Source organism: Mustelus asterias, chromosome 23, assembly GCF_964213995.1.
Source record: "Mustelus asterias chromosome 23, sMusAst1.hap1.1, whole genome shotgun sequence".
Lineage (NCBI taxonomy): Eukaryota > Metazoa > Chordata > Chondrichthyes > Carcharhiniformes > Triakidae > Mustelus > Mustelus asterias.
The window spans coordinates 20,293,917-20,313,123 of NC_135823.1; the positions used below are offsets into that span (position 1 = coordinate 20,293,917).

The following is a 19,207-nucleotide window of genomic DNA, read 5'->3' on the forward strand; positions in this document are numbered from 1 at the left end:
GAATGATTCCGGATTGTCAGCCGAACTCTCCTTTCCCCCATATCTCCAATACTTTTATAACTATGAAGCAAATATCTCCAACGAAGATGGCAAAAGAAAACACAGCATTTTTATTTGATAAAATACTGCTGTGACTTTTCTCCTGTTTCCCTGCACCAATGTCGGGGAAATTAATCTTTGATTCCAGGATAATTTCTATAAGCTTGGTAACTTTATCCACGAGCAATCTGCCCCTTGCCTCACAGTTCACCTGATATTCAGGAACAAGGCCTAAAGCATCAAAATGATTTGAAGGCCTCGCGTTTTTCCCAGCCTCCATTGCTCCGCCAATCGATTGAGTACCAGAGGTGAGAAAGTATCCCATTATTTACTTTGAATACGACCCTATTTCTTTTTGGCTATTTTCATAGGGTTGAGTTTGCCAGGATCCTTGGCTACAGGAACTTTGCAGAATTCTCCATCAGTAAAACCATGGCCAAAAGTGTGGAGAGGGTGTGGAATTTTATCAATACTCTACGTGACAGGAGTTACCCAGGTAAGACAGGGAAATGCGGAGTCACAACCTCAATTGGAGCTGGGATGTATGAATGAGTGAGTGAATGAAGTTTAAGTATTAGTGTCACAGGTAAGCTTACATCAACACTGCAATGAAGTTACTGTGAAAAATCGCCAGACTCCGGCACCTGTTCAGGTACACTGAGGGAGAATTTAGTATGGTCAATGCACCTAACCAGCACATCTTTCAGAGTGTGGGAGGAAACCGGAGCACCCGGAGGAAACCCACACAGACACGGGAAGAACGTGCAGACTCCACACAGACAGTGGCCCAAGCTAGGAATCGAACCTGGGTCCCTGGCGCTGTGAGGCAGCAATGCTAACCACCGTGCCACCTCTTGTTTCCGCACAGCAGTGTCTGGGAGATTAATCTTTGATTCCAGGATAATTCTATAAGCTTGGCAACTTTATCTGTCAACAAACTGCCCCATCATGCCTCACAGTTCAACAGACATTCAGGAACATGGCCTAAACATCAAAATGATTTCAAGGCCACACATTTTTCCTGGGGTGAGTGAGTGAATGAGAGAGAGAGAGAGAGTGAGAGTGATTTGGGATTAAATGTTCATTTTCAAAACTACAAAAACAAACCCTGATTGTTCCTGACTGAAACATCTCCACTGCTGAGAGTCGGACCTTCACTTGACTAAGTTCTGGAATTCCCTCCCTAAATCTCTCCACCTCCCTGTAGCTCTCTCTTCTCATTAAAGCTGTTTGAAACATTTAGTTACCTGCCTCAGGGTCAAAGTTCATCTGATAATGCTGCATTGAGGCACCTTGAGATGTTATCGAGACGTTACTCCACTCTAAAGGCGCGCGGTAAATGCTACTCATCTTAAGCGGCACCCTTTTATATTCGGGATTTTTTTTAGACAAAGTGGACTTGATTGACAAAACAGCCAGAAGCATTTTGTTGGGAAACTTAATTCCTCCGTGACACTGCGATGCTCGCCACCAGCAGTGTAGCAAAAGCTTTAGGGGCGATCGGAACTGTCAGGAGGTTGGGCAAGCAGTGTATGTGTTTGTTTGATTTGATTTTGATTTGATTTATTATTGTCACATGTATTGGTATTCTTTCTTGCGTGCTATATAGACAAAGCATACCGTTCATAGAGTACATAGGGGAGAAGAAAAGGAGAGGCTGCAGAATATAGCGTTACAGTGACAGCTAGGGTGTAGAGAAAGATCAACTTGATATAAGGTAATTCCATTCAAAAGTCTGATGGCAGCAGGAAAGAAGCTGTTCTTGAGTCAGTTGATACATGACTTCAGATTTTTGTATCTTTTTCCTGATGGAAGAAGGTGGAAGAGAGAATGTCCGGGGTACGTGGGGTCCTGAATTATGCTGGCTGCTTTCCCGAGGCAGCAGGAAGTGTAGACGGAGTCAGTGGATGGGAGGCTGGTTTGCATGATGGATTGGGTTTCATTCACGACCCTTTATAGTTTCTTGTGGTCTTGGTCAGAACAGAAGCCATACCAAGCTGTGATACATCCGGAAAGGATGCTTTTTATGGTGCATCTGTAAAAACTAGTGAGATTTGTAGCAGACATGCCAAATTTCCTTAGCCTCCTGAGAAAGTAGAAGCGTTAGTGGGCTTTCTTAACTATAGCGTCGGAGATGAGGGACCAGGACAAGTTGTTGGTGATCTGGACATCTAGAAACTTGTATGTGTGTGTCGACTGGTTGTCCAAAACGCTTGGTGGGAGGCCACGCCTGTTTTGAGGCTGGTGCACTCAGTAACATACCTCCAGCGAGACGGCATCGCACAGCAGATCACTTGCCCTGGGCCAACCCAATATCGAATATCTTGGGGGCCGGCCCAGCAAGCAGGGAGGTAGGCCAAGGAGCCAATTGTGGAAGCTTGGCAGGAGGGCAAGGGGAAATCCACATGATTCTTGTGAAGACCAGGGACACACTTCCACTCCTAAAGGCATCACAAAAATAATTCCAGCCGTTACATATTCAGGGCCTCGTTCTTCTTGTCCATTTTACTGAGCAGAGTATGTATTGGCCTCCACTAGTAGAAACATAGAAAAACTACAGCACAAAACAGGCTCTTCGGCCCCACAAGTTGTGCCGAACATATCCCTACCTTTTAGGCCTGCCTATAACCCTCCATCCTATTAAGTCCCATGTACTCATCCAGGAGTCTCTTAAAAGACCCTATTGAGTTTGCCTCCACCACCACTGACGGCAGCTGATTCCACTCGCCCACCACCCTCTGTGTGAAAAACTTCCCCCTAACATCTCCCCTGTACCTACCCCCCAGCACCCTAAACCTGTGTCCTCTCGTAGCAGCCATTTCCACGCTGGGAAAAAGCCTCTGAGAGTCCACCCAATCTATGCCTCTCAACATCTTATATACCTCTATTAGGTCTCCTCTCATCCTACTTCTCTCCAAGGAGAAAAGACCGAGCTGCCTCAGCCTATCCTCATAAGGCATGCCACTCAATCCAGGCAACATCCTTGTAAATCTCCTCTGCACCCTTTCAATCTTTTCCACATCCTTCCTGTAATGAGGCGACCAGAACTGAGCACAGTACTCCAAGTGGGGTCTGACGAGGGTCTTATATAGCTGCATCATTATCCCCGGACTCCTAAACTCAATCCCTCGATTGATAAAGGCCAGCACACCATATGCCTTCTTAACCACCTCCTCCACCTCCGGGGCCGATTTTAGAGTCCTATGGTCCCGGACCCCAAGGTCCTTCTGATCCTCCACAGTACTAAGAGCCTTTCCCTTAATATTGTACTCCTTCATCCCATTTGACCTGCCAAAATGGACCACTACGCATTTATCTGGGTTGAAGTCCATCTGCCACTTCTCCGCCCAGTCTTGCATCCTATCTATGTCCCTCTGTAACTTCTGACATCCCTCCAGATTATCCACAACCCCACCAAGCTTCGTGTCGTCGGCAAACTTACCAACCCATCCCTCCACTTCCTCATCCAGGTCATTTATGAAAATGACAAACAGCAAGGGTCCCAGAACAGATCCCTGGGGCACACCACTGGTGACTGACCTCCATTTAGAAAAAGACCCATCTATACCCACTCTCTGCCTCCTTTGGGTAAGCCAGTTCTGGATCCACAGGGCAGCAGCCCCTTGGATCCCATGCCCTCTCACTTTTTCTAGAAGCCTTGCATGGGGGACCTTATCGAACGCCTTGCTAAAATCTATATAAACCACATCTACCGCTTTCCCTTCGTCAATGTGTTTAGTCACATTTTCGAAGAACTCCACCAGGCTCGTAAGACACGATCTACCTTTGACAAAGCCATGCTGAGTATTCTTGAGCATACTAAACCTCTCTAAATGCTCATAAATCTTGTCCCTCAGGATCTTCTCCATCAGCTTACCAACCACTGAGGTTAGACTCACCGGTTGGTAATTTCCTGGGCTATCCCTATTCCCCTTTTTGAAAATAGGAACCACATCCGCAATCCAAGTAAACCCTCAAAATTGCACTGGAGTCCTCTCTTTATCATAGGACATTGGTATTGACATAGGTTCAGTAGGCTCCTGCAAGATCCACTTAGACTTTTGGAACACACACTGAAATAATGGAAACAAAAAATAAATAGGGCAGCAAGTCAACCAACTTGATTTTCACTCTGTTCCTGGATGGACAGAGTGTTCAAATTCTTTAGCCCGATTGGAACTCACTTGAAAATTGGGCCCAATGAATTGAGTCTAAGTTTGAATAAACTTACATTTTGGGCCCGATTTTACCAAAACTTTACGCCCGTTTTCGGGCACGAAATCGCGGTAAAGTTGGGCGTCGGGCCTATACCGCGATCTGCACCTGGTTCCGAGCAGATCGCGGCTTTACCGACATCCGATTCGGGCGCGGGTCCGGCACGCACCCAATCGGGCGGCCTGACGATTTAAATGCATTAGCATGCATTTAAATCGACTTAATGAACTGCGCGCCCAACTCTACCGCCAAATCCCACTTTACCGTCTTCTGGTCCGTTCCGAATTCGCGCTTTTAGCGACCTGCAGAATAAAAGTCTGAAGCGGATTTATATTCTGCAGGGGAACCTCCAAAGCTCTCTCTGCCCTTGTGAAGTCACCATCCTCCTCGACCATCCTTCGCGGACCCCCCCCGCTAACCACCCTAACCACCCTTGCAGACCCACCCCCCTCCTCCCCCCCCCCGGATCAGACCCCTCTGGGAGGCAGGCCCCCCCCCGGCAGACCCCCCCACCCCACCCCGGGATCAGACCCCACTGGGAGGCAGGCCCCCCACGGCAGAGCACATCCCCAACATACCTCGATCGCTGGTCTCCCTCCACCATCCTTCCGTTAGCAAGATAAGCTGTATGCTCCTCAGCTAGATCCACTTTGGTCAACACAAAGATGATTCTTCTGCCTTGTGGGTGCATCTGGCTCACCAAGTCAGTTACAATACTGCGTTCAGCATCTACTGAACCATCTTGGATACAAAGGATAATGAATGGTCCTGGTCGATCTTCCTAGTGCTATCAGTACTGTAACATCGGGAATGGCTGCCGACACCAAGGATATAATTTTTAGCATAAGCAAGGCTTCCATGCAGAACCCTAATGCCATTATCCTTTGTACCCAAGATGGTTCAGTAGATGCTGAACGCAGTATTGTAACTGGCTTGATGAGCCAGATGGACCCATCACACCCCCTCTCCTCCTCCCACCCCCCCCTCACCCCCCCCAAGAGGGTGATCTGGGTCCTGTCCCCTCCCCCCCCCCCCGCCCCTCCCCCCAAGATAATCTGTGTCAGAGAGCCGCTCTCTCTGCTTTATTCTCCCCGCCCGGGTGCGCTGCTTCGGATTTTTTTTCGAACTGCGCATGCGCAGTTCAGAGCTCTGATCGTTCTGGTAGCGCGAAGCCCCGTCCACAGCACGAATCGGACTGGAGCCGGCAAAACGCGTATGGGCGCGCTGGAAAGAGGATTCCAGACTCGGATCTATTTGACGCCCAGATTCGGCACTTAGACTCAAAATGGTAAAATCAGGCCCTGTATGCCATTCTTATTTTGAATTGTTACTCACGGGGGAATATTATTATTGTGGCAGCTTCCTTTACAAAGAAAATAAAAACAAAAGTGTCGGTGTAGGAAAACTGTCTTAGATTGAAGTGAAGGTACATGGAACGTGACATTAGACAACAGATGCTGCAAAGAAGCATAGATACCATAGGGACCAGATGGCTGGTCCCATGTTGTAATTTATGTACAATTCTCAATGTTGTATGTGGTTGGTGCCTGAAAGCGGAAAGTTTATCAAAGTGTTGGGTGAGATTCCTCATCAGAATTCCATTATAAAAATGCAAAATTCCCATTTATGTAGGGCTTTTCATGTCCTCCGACCACTACAAAACAAATAGGGGAGGCGATGGCCTAGTGGTATTATCGCTCGACTATTAATCCAGAAACTCAGCTAATGTTCTGGGGACCCGGGTTCAAATTCCACCACGGCAGGTTCAATAAAAAATATCTGGAATTAAGAATCTACTGATGACCATGAAACTATTGTCGATTGTTGGAAAAACCCATCTGGTTCACTAATGTCCTTTAGGGAAAGAAATCTGCCGTCCTTACCTGGTCTGGCCGACCTGTGACTCCAGATCCACAGCAATGTGGTTGACTCTCAACTGCCCTTGGGTATCTAGGGATAGACAATAAATGCTGGCCAGCCAGCGACGCCCATGCGACACCCATGTCCCATGAATGAAAAAAAAATTCACAGCTAACAGATTAATTTTGAAATGTTGTTATTGTGATTTTTCTAACTTTCCTGGTATGTTGTGGGGCTGCGGGGCGGGTGGTTTCACCATACAAAAAGCAGAAAACAGTCCATGTCCTATTCACTTGTCAATCTCTCCTCAGCCTTGACCTATCAGTGACTTTCCATTCTGTCCCAATCCCCTCTCCAAATATATGATTCATCACGTTTCTGTCCCTCTTCAGTTCTGTCGAAGGGTCAATGGACGTGAAATGTTAACTGTGTTTCTCTCTCCACAGATGCTACCAGACCTGCTGAGTTTATCCAGCATTTCCTATCTCTGTAGCTAAGACATACCATCTGGGCATTATCAGCCTGTTGGTTATGGGAGTTTGCTCTGCGCAAGTTGGCTGCAGCCCTTTCTCCGCAGGTGACCGCAATCTCAAAAGGTCTGTGATTGGCCATAAAGCACTTTGACCTTTGCAGCCTTGGGGTCTTGAGGTCATGAAAGGCGCAATACTTTGAGAATACTTTCTTTGCTGTAAAGTTCTCTTTCGTCTGGCAGTGGCAAAAGGTGAACTGAAGACGCTACAGCAATTTGCAGAAAGCCACGGCCAACAAGGCAAGCTACAACAGTGGGACAAAGATTATTGGGACGAGTTGCAGAGTTTGGAGCTGTTCAGGTATGGGGAAGCGTTACAGTGTGTTGTGCCTGGTTTAATAACGAAACCCTTCTGTCAGGGAAGGGAACAAAAGAGGGAGTACAGCGAAGGTTTACCAGGCTGATTCCTGGGATGGCAGGTCTGTCATGTGAGGAGAGACTAAGTCGGTTAGGATTGTATTCACTGGAGTTTAGAAAAGTGAGAGGGGATCTCATAGAAATTTTAAAAATTCTAACAGGGTTAGACAGGGTAGATTCAGAAAGAATGTTACCGATGGTGGGGGAGTCCAGAACTAGGGGGTCATAGTTTGAGGATGAGGAGTAAACCTTTCAGGACTGAGGTGAGGAGAAATTTCTTCACCCAGAGGATGGTGAATGTGTGGAATTCACTACCACAGAAAGTAGTTGAATGTCCTCCATCCCCAGTCTATTCGTGGCCAATCAGGCTGCAGTGAAGTCGTTTTCCCCCTGGGTGGTCTCTCCTTGATCTTTTAGCTGGACGGGCTACAATTAATTCTTTAACTTGTTACTTAACTGAATTCACCCCTTGGACTCCCCCACCATCGGGAACATTCTTTCTGAATCTACCCTGTCTAACCCTGTTAGAATTTAATAAATTTCTATGAGATTCCCTCTCACTCTTCTAAACTCCAGTGAATATAACCCTAACCGACTTAATCCTCATATGACAGTGCTGCCATCCCAGGAATCAGCCTGATAAACCTTCCCTGTACTCACTCTTTTGTTCCCTTCCCTGACAGAAGTGTGATTTCAATGAGAAATTAGATATAGCTCTTGAGGCTAAAGGGAACAAGGGATATGGGGGGAATCAGGATATTGAATTCGATGATCAGCCATGAATGGTGAAGCAGGCTCGAAGGGCCGAATGGCCTACTCCTGCTTCTAGTTACTATGTTTCTATGAAAGCCATTTCTCAATCAAATTTATTTTAAAATTTTTTCCCCAACTTTATCATAAAGCTGTTGGCAGCTAATTAGTGTCAAGGCAATATATATTTAACTCATTAAATATAATACGCGCACACAATTCTAACCGAGAGTGACATTGTCCATCTTCTTTTATAGTCACAATAATGCCTCGAGTTATTTTTGAAATTAGTAATGGTGTTTTGCTGTGCTCATTTATCCTCTTGCTATAGAGTGACAGAGGAACAACTGAGACCGTACTTCCCATTGCAACGGTGAGTCACTGCATCTTTTATAATGAGGTCTGTGAGGGATCTGCTTCCATCTGTTTATTAATCTATGTCTGCACTGTCTGTATCTGAACTCTCATCAGAAGCAGAAACAAATGGATATAGCCCCGGCAAGGGGCAAGTAACAAATTGTAGCCTGTCCAGCTAAAAGGTCAAGGAGAGACCACCCAGGGAAGAACGACTTCACTGCAGCCTGATTGGCCATCAATGGACTGAGGGTGGGGGACATTCAGTGTCTCAGGAAGGGGAAGCTCTGCCTCTTGAGACCTGCTCACTAATCCGGGGCTGGTGGCTCTCTTGTGCAGGCAGCGCCACCAGAAACAATGGCCACTGCTGGTACTGCACTCGGGGTTTGAGGAGGTGCCCATGTGATGTTTGTAGATTGACAGAGGGGGGAATGCAGTGGGATGTTTAGGGTGGCCGGGGTTTGGGAGGCCATGGTGGTTTGCCTCCTTCGGGGGGGGCCTCTGATGGGCCCACGGGAACTATTAAATAGCCCACCTCCCCTCCACCACTACCTCCCCTCCACCACCCACTCCAGCCCCCTTGCCAACTGCCCATTCAGGCAAACCTGCCAGGTTGGCAACTTGGTGTGGGCATCTCCTGCTGCTGGCTAAATCCTGGTGGTGGGAGGAAAAGGCCCCCAAATGGGCATTAGCTGCCCACTTAAGGGCCTCAATTAGGCCCCTGGTGGGCAGGCCACCCAACGCCACTCCCGCTGCTGGTAAAATTGCGGTGCGGGCAGGGACTCATGGGTAGGCAGCAGGCTGGTCGCCTGGTAAACTTTCTGTGGTCCCATTCACAAGGGTTAACGGGCCTTGATGTGAATTAAAAGTTTATTTATTAGTGTCACAAGTAGGCTTACATTAACATTGCAATGAAGTTACTGTGAAAATCCCCTAGCTGCCACACTCTGGCGCCTGCTCGGGTACACTGAGGAAGAATTTAGTATGGCCAATGCACTTAATCAGCACATCTTTCGGACTGTGGGGGGAAACCGGAGCACCTGGAGGAAACCCACACAGACACGGAGATTGTACAAACTCCACACAGACACGGGGAGAGTGTGGGGTGGCACGGTGGTACAGTGGTTAGCACTGCTGCCTCACAGCACCAGGAACCTGGGTCCGATTCCCAGCTTGAGTCACTGTCGTGTAGAGTTTGCACATTCTCCCCGTGTCTGCGTGGGTTTCCTCCGGGTGCTTCGGTTTTCTCCCACAGTCCGAAAGACGTGCTGGTTAGGTGCATTGGCCATGCTAAATTCTCCCTCAGTGTACCTAAACAGGCACCGAAGTGTGGCAACTAAGCGATTTTCACAGCAATTTCATTACTTGTGACTAATAAATAAATTAACTAATTAAAACTAATACCACCCAGACAGTGACCCAAGCTGGGATATGAACCCAGGTCCCTGGTGCTGTGAGTCACCAGTGCTAACAACTGTGCCATCGTGCTGCCCTAGTGGGAAGCAGAGTTTTAGATGACTTCAATTTCTTGGAGGATAGAAAGTTAGAGTGGGCTCAGGGATCAACTTTGAGAGTAACACAGGTGTGGCGGAGCATTTCAAAAGCCTGAGCAGAGGCACGGTGTGGAGTTGGGTGATCTTTTGGACGTGAAAATAAGTGGTTTGTGCGACGGTGTGGATGTGTAGCTACCTAAATGCTAGCCCATCTGTTATGATTTGTGGTGATTGTTCCTTTAAGGGCAACACAGCAGAAGAGGGTCACGTGGCTTGGGGAACAAATTAGGACTGAGAGTGGGTAGTCACCCCAGAGGGCGGAATCCTCTCTCTGGCAGCAGACATCTTGGAGACATGTAGGGCCTGGGGCAGCCGGGTGGGCTGTTTGGGGGCAGCATTGTGGCCGCTCGGGGGCAGCCGGGTGGGCTGCTGGCCTTTATACAGATTTTCTTATGAATAAATACCTTTAGTGTCTCAGTGGAAGTCTGCGGATGTCCAGCCTGACACCATTCCTCCCTGAATTTTTTAAAGGTACCAAATGCAATTCCTAAATATTTGATGGACTTACTCGCTGTAACCTGTTGGTTTTAAAATCAGAAATATCTTTTCTTCCCACCAGTGTTCTCTCCGGCCTCTTTCAGCTGAGCTCAGTATTATTTGGGATCACGATCAAACCTGCAGATCAAAAGGTTGAAGTCTGGCACCCAGATGTCAAAGTCTTTGACGTCAATGATGGAAAAGGTAGAAAGTACGTTTATAATTTGAATCAAGAAATAAATAACTCAATAACCTGTCTGGACAATATTTCAATAACCTTTCTTGGAGTGCATAATCAACTGACCTTCAGGATCCAATGACACATAGAATCATAAAATCCATACACTGCATAAGGAGGCTATTCAGCCCATTGAGTCTGTACTGATTCTCCGACAGAACATCTTATCAGGCCCTATCCCTAAAACCCCACGTATTTACCCCGCTAATCCCCCCCCAACCTTCACATCCTGGGACAAAATATCTGGAATTAAGAATCTATTGATGACCATGAAACCATTGTTGATTTTCAGAAAAACCCACCTGGTTCACTATTGTCCTTCAGGGAAGGAAATCTGCCAACCTTACTTGGTCTGGCCTACATGTAACTCCAGAGCCACAGCAATGTGGTTGACTCTCAGCTGCCCTCTGAAATGACCTAGCAAGCCACTTAGTTGTTCAAGAAGGCAGCTCACCATCACCTTCTCAAGAGCAACTACAGATGGGCAATAAATACTGGCTAGCCAGTGACGCCCATGTCCCACGAATAAATAAAAATAAAACTCCTGCCAGGCAGTTAATGGTAAGATGTTGGGGAGAGTTATAGAACAAAGAGATCCAGGGGTACAGGTTCATAGCTCCTTGAAAGTGGAGTCACAGGTGGACAGAGTGGTGAAGAAGGCATTCGGCATGCTTGGTTTCATTGGTCAGAACATTGAATACAGGAGTTGAGATGTCTTGTTGCAGTTGTACAAGACATTGGTATGGCCACACTTGGAATACTGTGTGCAATTCTGGTCACCCTATTATAGAAAGGATATTATTAAACTAGAAAGAGTGCAGAAAAGATTTATTAGGATGCTACCGGGACTTGATGGTTTGAGTTAGAAGGAGAGGCTGGATAGACTTGGACTGTTTTCCCTGGAGCGTAGGAGGCTTAGGGATGATCTTATAGAGGTCTATAAACTAATGAGGGGCATAGATGAGGTAGATAGGCAACATCTTTTCCCAAAGGTAGGGGAGTCTAAAACTAGAGGGCATGGGTTCAAAGTGAGAGGGGAGAGATACAAAAGGGTCCAGAGGGGCAGTTTTTTCACACAGAGGGTGGTGAGTGTCTGGAACAAGCTGCCAGAGGGGGTGTGACCGATCATCCCCTGCGGGGGGGTGGAGGAGAGGGGCTGTGACGTCTCATCCTCTGGGGGGGGGGGGGGGGGGGGGGGGGGGGTGGGAGGGGAGGGGGTGTGACGTTTCATCCTCTGGGGGGGGGGGGGTGGGGGGGAAGAGAGGGGGTGTGACGTCTCATCCTCTGGGGAGGGGTGGGGGGAGGAGAGGGGGTGTGACGTCTCATCCTCTGGGGGGGGGTGGGGGGAAGAGAGGGGGTGTGACGTCTCATCCTCTGGTCGGGGGGGTTCCGCTGCCAGTCTGTGGCCGATGCCTCCTGCCGGAGTGGACGTGCGGCCATGCCATCCCACAAAACTTTCAGGATGAAGCGATTCTTCGCTAAGACGATGAAGCAGAACCGGCCGATTCCACAGTGGGTCCGCATGAAAACCGGCAACAAGCTCAGTATAAGTCCAAGAGGAGACACTGGGGGAGGACCAAGCTGGGCCTGTAAAGGGATACACCATCACTGGTACACTACCAGCCACAGATTACTCTTCCCTGCAGGGGCAAGAGAGCGGGAGAGATGATGAGGGCTTGATGGGTCGTGTGGCCTCCTTCTGCACTGTACTGGGATTCTCCCGTCCCGCTGCAGTGAATGGAGATTAGACCGAGCACCAAATTCCCCATCCTCACTGGCGGCGGCAGTGAGGCGTGAACGGCCAGAGAATTCCAACCAGCACCAGGGACTTCGCAATGACAGGTACACGAGTAAAGTTCTCTAAGCCGAGCTCATTTTTTTGCAGGTGCCCACATTGCTTCGTTTTTTCTGGATCTTTATTCACGCCCAAGTGAGAAGGGAAGAGGATCTTGGACAACATCCTTTATTTGTGAGTTAACCTCGGGCAATGAAACAGTGGGGAAAGAAACGTGACAAAACGTTTTAAGAAGCACTGGCAAACAACGTTGGTTTGTGGGATGCAGAAATCTCCATGTTTTCCCCAATGATTTCCTGTGTGAAAGATAGCAGTTGTTAACATCGATCCGGTAGTTTGCTCTGGCATTGAGTAGTTGCATCACACACACTAAGTCCTCAGGTTTTTGGATTTTTTTGATAATTACCGGTTCTGTTTTTATTCTATATATTCATTGTATCTTTTCCCTGGCTCTAATACACTTCCTGTAATACTTCATTAAGTGATAAAGCAGTAGTCAAAACAGGAATTTGAGTTAATTTTGTTTATTCTGTAATTTTGTTGCATTTTGAGCTAAAAGCTATTATCCATTCGTACTATCAATGATTTTATAGAAAGAACAGAGATAAATCATAGAGATCCGGGTTCAATTCCCGGCTTGGGTCACTGTCTATGCGGGGTCTGCACGTTCTCCCCGTGTCTGCGTGGGTTTCTTCCGGGTGCTTCAATTTCTTCCCACACTCCAAAGTCCAAAGATGCGCAGGTTAGGTTGATTGGCCATGCTCAATTGACCCTAGTGTCAGGGGGATTAGCAGGGTAAATATGTGGGTTATGGAGGTTGGGCCTGGGTGGGATACTGGTCGGTGCAGTCTTGGTGGGCTGAATGGCCTCTTTCTGCACAGTAGGATTCTATGAAATACACCAGTGCTAGCATATTAATACACAAAGATTAATGTACTCTCTGCATAATAATTTTATAATAGCGTTCAGGAATATGAATGATTAATAAGATTTAAATCTATTTATTAGTGTCACAAGTAGGCTTACATTAACGCTGCAATGAAGTTACTGTGAAAATACCCCAGTCGCCACACTCCGGCGCCTGTTCAGGTACACTGAGGGAGAATTTAGCATGGCCAATGCACCTAACCAGCATGTCTTTCGGACTGTGGGAGGAAACCGGAGCGCCCGGAGGAAACCCACGCAGACATGGGGAGAACGTGCAGACTCCGCACAGACAGTGACCTAAGGCCAGAATCAAACCTTGGTCCCTGGCACTGTGAGGCAGCAGTGATAACCACTGTGTCACCGTGCTGCCCTGGAAAGACATAAACCGTTAAATAATTGTAGTTTTCCTTATTGTAGTTTTCATCGAATTGTAGAGTGATATAACACAGAAGGGGGTCATTTGGCCCATTATGTCTGTGCTAGGTAATTTGTTAGAGCTATTCAATTAGTCCCACTCCTCTGCTTTCTTCCTGGGGCCCTCTCATTCTTTTCCCTTCCCTTCTCTTTCTCCAAATCAGTATTGAAGCTTCTTCCATCATCTTATCTGGCAGTTTATTCCAAATCACAATAACTTGCTGTGTAAAAAAACGTCTCCTCATGTCACCTCTGGTCCACCACCAGAATCAATCTCTTCCTATTTAGTCTGATCAAAACTGTCTCGCCTTCATTCAATCCTCTTCTCTAACCTCCTTGATGCTAAGGTGAACAATCCCAGCTTCTCCAATCTTTCCATAGATCTGTAGTTCCTCATCACTGGTACCATTCCAGTCAATCTCTTCTGCATTCCCTTCCAAGGACATAACATCTTTCCCAAAATGTGGTGCCTGGAATTGAACACAATACTCTCTTTCTCCCTGGGGCCTAACCAATGCTGCATAGCTTTCTTGCTTGTGTACTCTGTGGGCCCTCCGCACCGGCAGGACCTTCTGGTCCCATCGAAGGTGGTGCCCTGCGGCGGGTTCCCCGGAGCCACGCAAAAACACCGCAGACTTTGGCGGGACTGGAAATTACTACTGGTGGCCAATGGTGAGCCGCGTCAGCTATGGGAAAACAAGCCTTGGGGAGAGGGTGGAAAATTCCCGGTTATAAAGGAACCTACTTGCCTTTTTAACAGCCTTGTCTTGCCATTTTGAAAGCTTTGTGCATGTACATGCCCAGGTCACTCTGTTCCTGCACCTCCTTTGAAATATGAAATTTTAGCTCACTTTGGGTGGGGTTTTCCAGCCACGAGCACCTGAAGACTGGAAATTCATGTCCTCACTCAACGGACCTTTAAATAGTGCACTGACTTTACTGTCCCGCCCGCTACGATTCCCACGGCGGACAGGATGGAAATTTCCAGCCATTTCCTCTCCTCATTTTTCTGAAATGTATCACCTTATACTTCCCTGTGTTCAGTTTCACATGTTATGTGTCTGACGATTTCACAAGTCTGTCTCTGCTCCTATACTCCTATTACTATCATCCTCATTGTTTTGTGCATTTCCCACCTCTGCACAAGTCAGGAGTGTGATGGAATACTCCCCACTTGCCTGGATGGGTGCAGCTCCAACCACACTCAAGAAGCTCAACACCATCCAGGAACCCGCTTGATTGGCACCACATTCACTATCTTCAACACTCCCTCCACCACCAGCACACAGCGGCAGCAGTGTGTACCATCTACAAGATGCACTGCAGCAACTCACCAAGGCTCCTCAGACAGCACCTTCCAAACCCATGACTTTTACCACCTAGAAAGGACAAGGGCAGCAGACACAAGGGAACACCACCACCCTCCAAATTACTTCCCCTTCCAAGCCACACACTATCCTGACTTGGAAATATATCACCCTTCCTTCACTATCAGTGAGTAAAAGTCCTGGAACTCTCACCCTAACAGCATGGTGGGTGTACCTACACCACATAGACTGCAGAGATTCAGGAAGAAATCTCACAACACCAAGTTAAAGTCCAATAGGCCGCCTTGGAGAACATTTACCCAAAGACACACGACTATATCTGTAAAGACTTGCATTCTAACTATTATCTTGCAATTGTGTCTTTGCCTATACATGCCATGTTTGTGAACCCACCTCTGCACTCACCTGATGAAGCAGCAGCGCTCCAAAAGCTCGTGATTCCATATAAACCCGTTGGACTTTAACCTGGTGTTGTGAGACTTCTTACTGTGCCTACCCCAGTCCAGCACCAGCATCTCCACCTCGAGGGTCAAGAAGGCAGCTCACTGTCACCTTCTCGAGGGCAATTAGGGATGGGCAATAAATGCTGGCCGAGCCAGTGACGAGCACATCCCATGAACTAATTGACTTTAAAAAGTCATTTCTAAACAGTGAAATTATGCTTTGTATCGCCAAGTCCAGGTTATTAATATATATCAAAAGAGCGGTAGTCCTCTTAGACTCCTGGGGAACACTACATTATACTTTCCACTAGTCTGAAATACATGCTTCATTACTACTTTCTGTTTTCTGTCCCACAACCAGTATCCAAGCTGTCACCGTTCCTTTAATCCCATGGGTTTTAATTTTGCTAACAAGTCTAATGTGGGGAGCTATTTGGTGATTTCCTGTGTTGTACACCTCACATGGACTATTATAATCTATTATTATCCACTCAATTATTTTATTGCACCATCTACCATTGCCATTTAGCATCCCTGTCTCGGGGCCATGGGTGCGAGTCCCACTCCAGGACTGGATGGCCAAGTTCAAAATGTGGGCAAATGGATTGCGAATCAGCTTGTAAAGGGAAGGCGATGGCCTAGTGGTGTTATCGCTAGACTATTTAATCCAGAAACTCAGCCAATGCTCTGCAGAGCAGGGTTCGAATCCAGCCACGGAAGATGCTGGAATTTGAATTCAATAAAAAAACATTTGGAATTAAGAATCTACTGATGATCATGAAACTATTGTCGATTGTCGGAAAAACCCATCTGGTTCACTAATGTCCTTTAGGGAAGGAAATCTGCTGTCCTTACCTGGTCTGGCCTACATGTGACTCCAGAGGCACAGCAATGTGGTCGACTCTCAACTGCCCTCCGAGGGCAACGAGGGGTGGGCAATAAATGCTGGCCCAGCGACGTCCATGTCCCACGGATGAATAAAAAAAAAATCCTGCCAACAACATGCCAATGCATGCGGTAAGAGCGGGAGAGATTCCTGGTCTGCCATCTGCAGAAGGCAATGGCAAACCATTGCAATATCTGGCCAAGCATAAACTTGGATCACGGTCACATCCATGAGATACATATATTTCTGATAAGAAATGGGTTACAGAGATATGGGCAACAGGTAGGAAGGTGGATTTGAGAGCAGGGAGAGATCACCCATGATCTGATTGAATGGTGGGGAAGGCTCGAAGGGCCAAATTTGTCTACTTCTGCTCCTAATCCCTATGTTCCTATGGCCACCAATAAGGGCATGGAACCTGAAAAAGATGGTGACCGCTGTTATTAATGCGAAACAAATCTGAACACCTTCTGAAAACTTGTCAATTGCAACCAAAACACAAATGCAATGTGTACCTGTGTTGGTAACAGACATGTTCTGTAATGTATATTCTGTGCTGGTTACAGTCACACACTGTAATGTGTAACTTCTGTTTGTCAGAATGATATACTGCAGTGTATACGGTCTGTCAGTTAGAACTGCACTCTATAATCATAAAGCATTGTCGGTTACAACTGCTCATTGTAATCAATGAGATTTATCAGTTTTGCTGTAACCAAAAAGCCAAATCAACTATGCAACCATCAAATCTTATTAATTACAGATAGAAGTCATGATAAGCCTGACAAGTCCATAAGACCATAAGATATCGGAGCAGAATTAGGCCATTCGGCCCAACAGCTCCGCCATTCAATCATGGCTGAAATCATTCTCATCTCCATTCTCCTGCCTTCTCCCCGTAACCCTTGATCCCCTTATTGATCAAGAACCTATCTATCTCTGTCTTAAAGATACTCAATGATCTGGTCTCCATAGCCCTCTGTGGCAGTGAGTTCCACAGAGCCAAACTAGAAGGAAAATTAACACATAACATAAAGTTTCTACAAACTATATATTTTTGTTACCGTATTATTTTTGTTAATGTTTTATCATTCCCTCTCAAACAGCCAGGAGTAAGCTGTTAGGGACGAAGCCTGTTGCATTTCTGGTGTGTAACCAACTCCCACCAGTTGGCTCTCTACCATCACTCATGTCCTTTTCGGAAGTTAAGTCTCTTTTCCATGAGGTAAGGACAGAGGTAACTCCCGAACAAAAGGTTTAATCAATTTTGGAAGTGTTATTCATGCGATATAATTGTACAAAGTTTCCCACTCCACAGCTAAGAGGGCCATTCTCTGCTTTTACCCTCCTAATATTGGGCACCTAAGTGGGCACAGAACGGCGTACTTGCTGCACAATCCACCTGGTTTTCTTTGCCCATGAACCAAATGGAACTGAATGTTGGGCAGATAAAAGCAAATTACTGGGGATGCTGGAATCTGAAACAAAAACAGAATACGCTGGAAAATCTCGGCAGGCGTGTGGAGAGAGAATAGAGCCAACCTCTCAACTCTGGATGACCCTTCGTCAGAGCTGAAGATAAAGAAAATAGGATGAGATTTTGTACTGTAAGGGTGAGGGGCAGAGGGGTTTGTGTAATTGACCAAGATGTCATAGACAAAAAGACAAAGAGAATGTAAGTGGTGGTGATAAAGGTTGAGAATGGTGCTAATAGCATCCATTAAGAGATCAGAATGTGTAAATGGCAGAACAAAGGTGCAGAGTGTCAAAGGACAACCTGAGGCATATGGCAGATGACCCCAGTGGGGTGGGGGAAGGGGGAACAAGATGGGAAGCGAGATTTAGAAATAGACAAATTAAATGATGGAAGAAATTAAAATTAAAAATATATAACAAGAATATAAAGTTTTTTAAAAATGGATGAATAAGATAAAAAGAAATGAAATAAAATAAATGGAGATGGGGTGGAGGAGAGAATTGATGCTCTGAAATTGTTGAACTCAATGTTCAGGTTATAAAGTGCCTGAAGGGTCAACCAGACTCAAAACGTTGGCTCTATTCTCTCTCCATGGATGCTGTCAGACCTGCTGACATTTTCCAGCTTTCTCTGAGAATGTTGGGTGTATAATGGACCCAGTGCCCTTCATAACCAGTGTCCGAGTTGGAGCGCCGACAACTTTTGTGTTGTTTTAAGCAGTGCAAAAGGGGAAAGTCTTCCCTGAATTTACACCCACATTCACACGGCTCACAGTTAATGCCTGCCAGATACATAAAGTAAGTGGTGGAGTGGGACTTGACCTTGTGCGATGGTGTAAAATGGATGAGAACAAAATTAGCTGGAAATAAAAATGGTCAGAGATCCAAATCTTCCGATTCACTGGGCAGAACCTTGAGGCCAGTCTCTGTGCGCGAGAATGGCGGCATGCACTCAAAATCCGGAGTTTGATAAATTAGCATCTCATTATCGAGCACTCACACCGGATATTGAAGCTGCACCGAATATTCTTCAGGCTCCAACGTGACGTCACACCGGCACCATTTACAACAACTCCACATAAACGTGAACTTGATGTCTTCTCTCTCTGCTCCCCCCCCCCTCCCCTGGAGGGGATATCGGAGGTGAGTGCTCAGGCAGCCATTTCTCTGCACCCTGTCTAACACCCAAGGGGCACCAGAGAGAACGCTGAGGAAACAGTTAAGTATAGCTGGGGGGGGAGGGGGGTGTGGGAGCACTCTTGCCTTACATGGAGCGGGGAGGTGGGGGGGGAGGGTGGAAATGGGTGGGTCAGGTGTCATGAGATAATGAAGGCTCAGCGCTATTCATCCTGGTGGTGAACAGGGGAAATAATGTGGGCAAGTGGTTGTTGTGTCAGAGAGGACCTCGTGAGGAAGAGCAGATATTCACTCAGTGAATGGGGAGCACCTGGGTGGGTGTCACAGAGAAATGGAGGGATGAGTGTCAGGACTGTGTGGTTCAAAGTTCATTATGATATTCTCACCCTTTCAAAGAACAAAGAACAAAGAACAATACAGCACAGGAAC

The 19,207-nt window shown here is 46.8% G+C and overlaps 1 protein-coding gene across 1 annotated transcript in view; it reads left to right on the top strand.

The window, feature by feature from the left end:
* LOC144510919 (uncharacterized) overlaps positions 1-19,207 on the top strand; it is a 62,958-nt gene that overhangs the window by 24,284 nt on the left and 19,467 nt on the right. The window contains exons 7-12 of the mRNA XM_078240977.1: positions 411-535; positions 6,827-6,944; positions 8,082-8,123; positions 10,217-10,338; positions 12,258-12,302; positions 17,272-17,390. Coding sequence (XP_078097103.1) covers positions 411-535; positions 6,827-6,944; positions 8,082-8,123; positions 10,217-10,338; positions 12,258-12,302; positions 17,272-17,390 — 571 coding nt within the window. The remainder of the gene's footprint in view (positions 1-410; positions 536-6,826; positions 6,945-8,081; positions 8,124-10,216; positions 10,339-12,257; positions 12,303-17,271; positions 17,391-19,207) is intronic.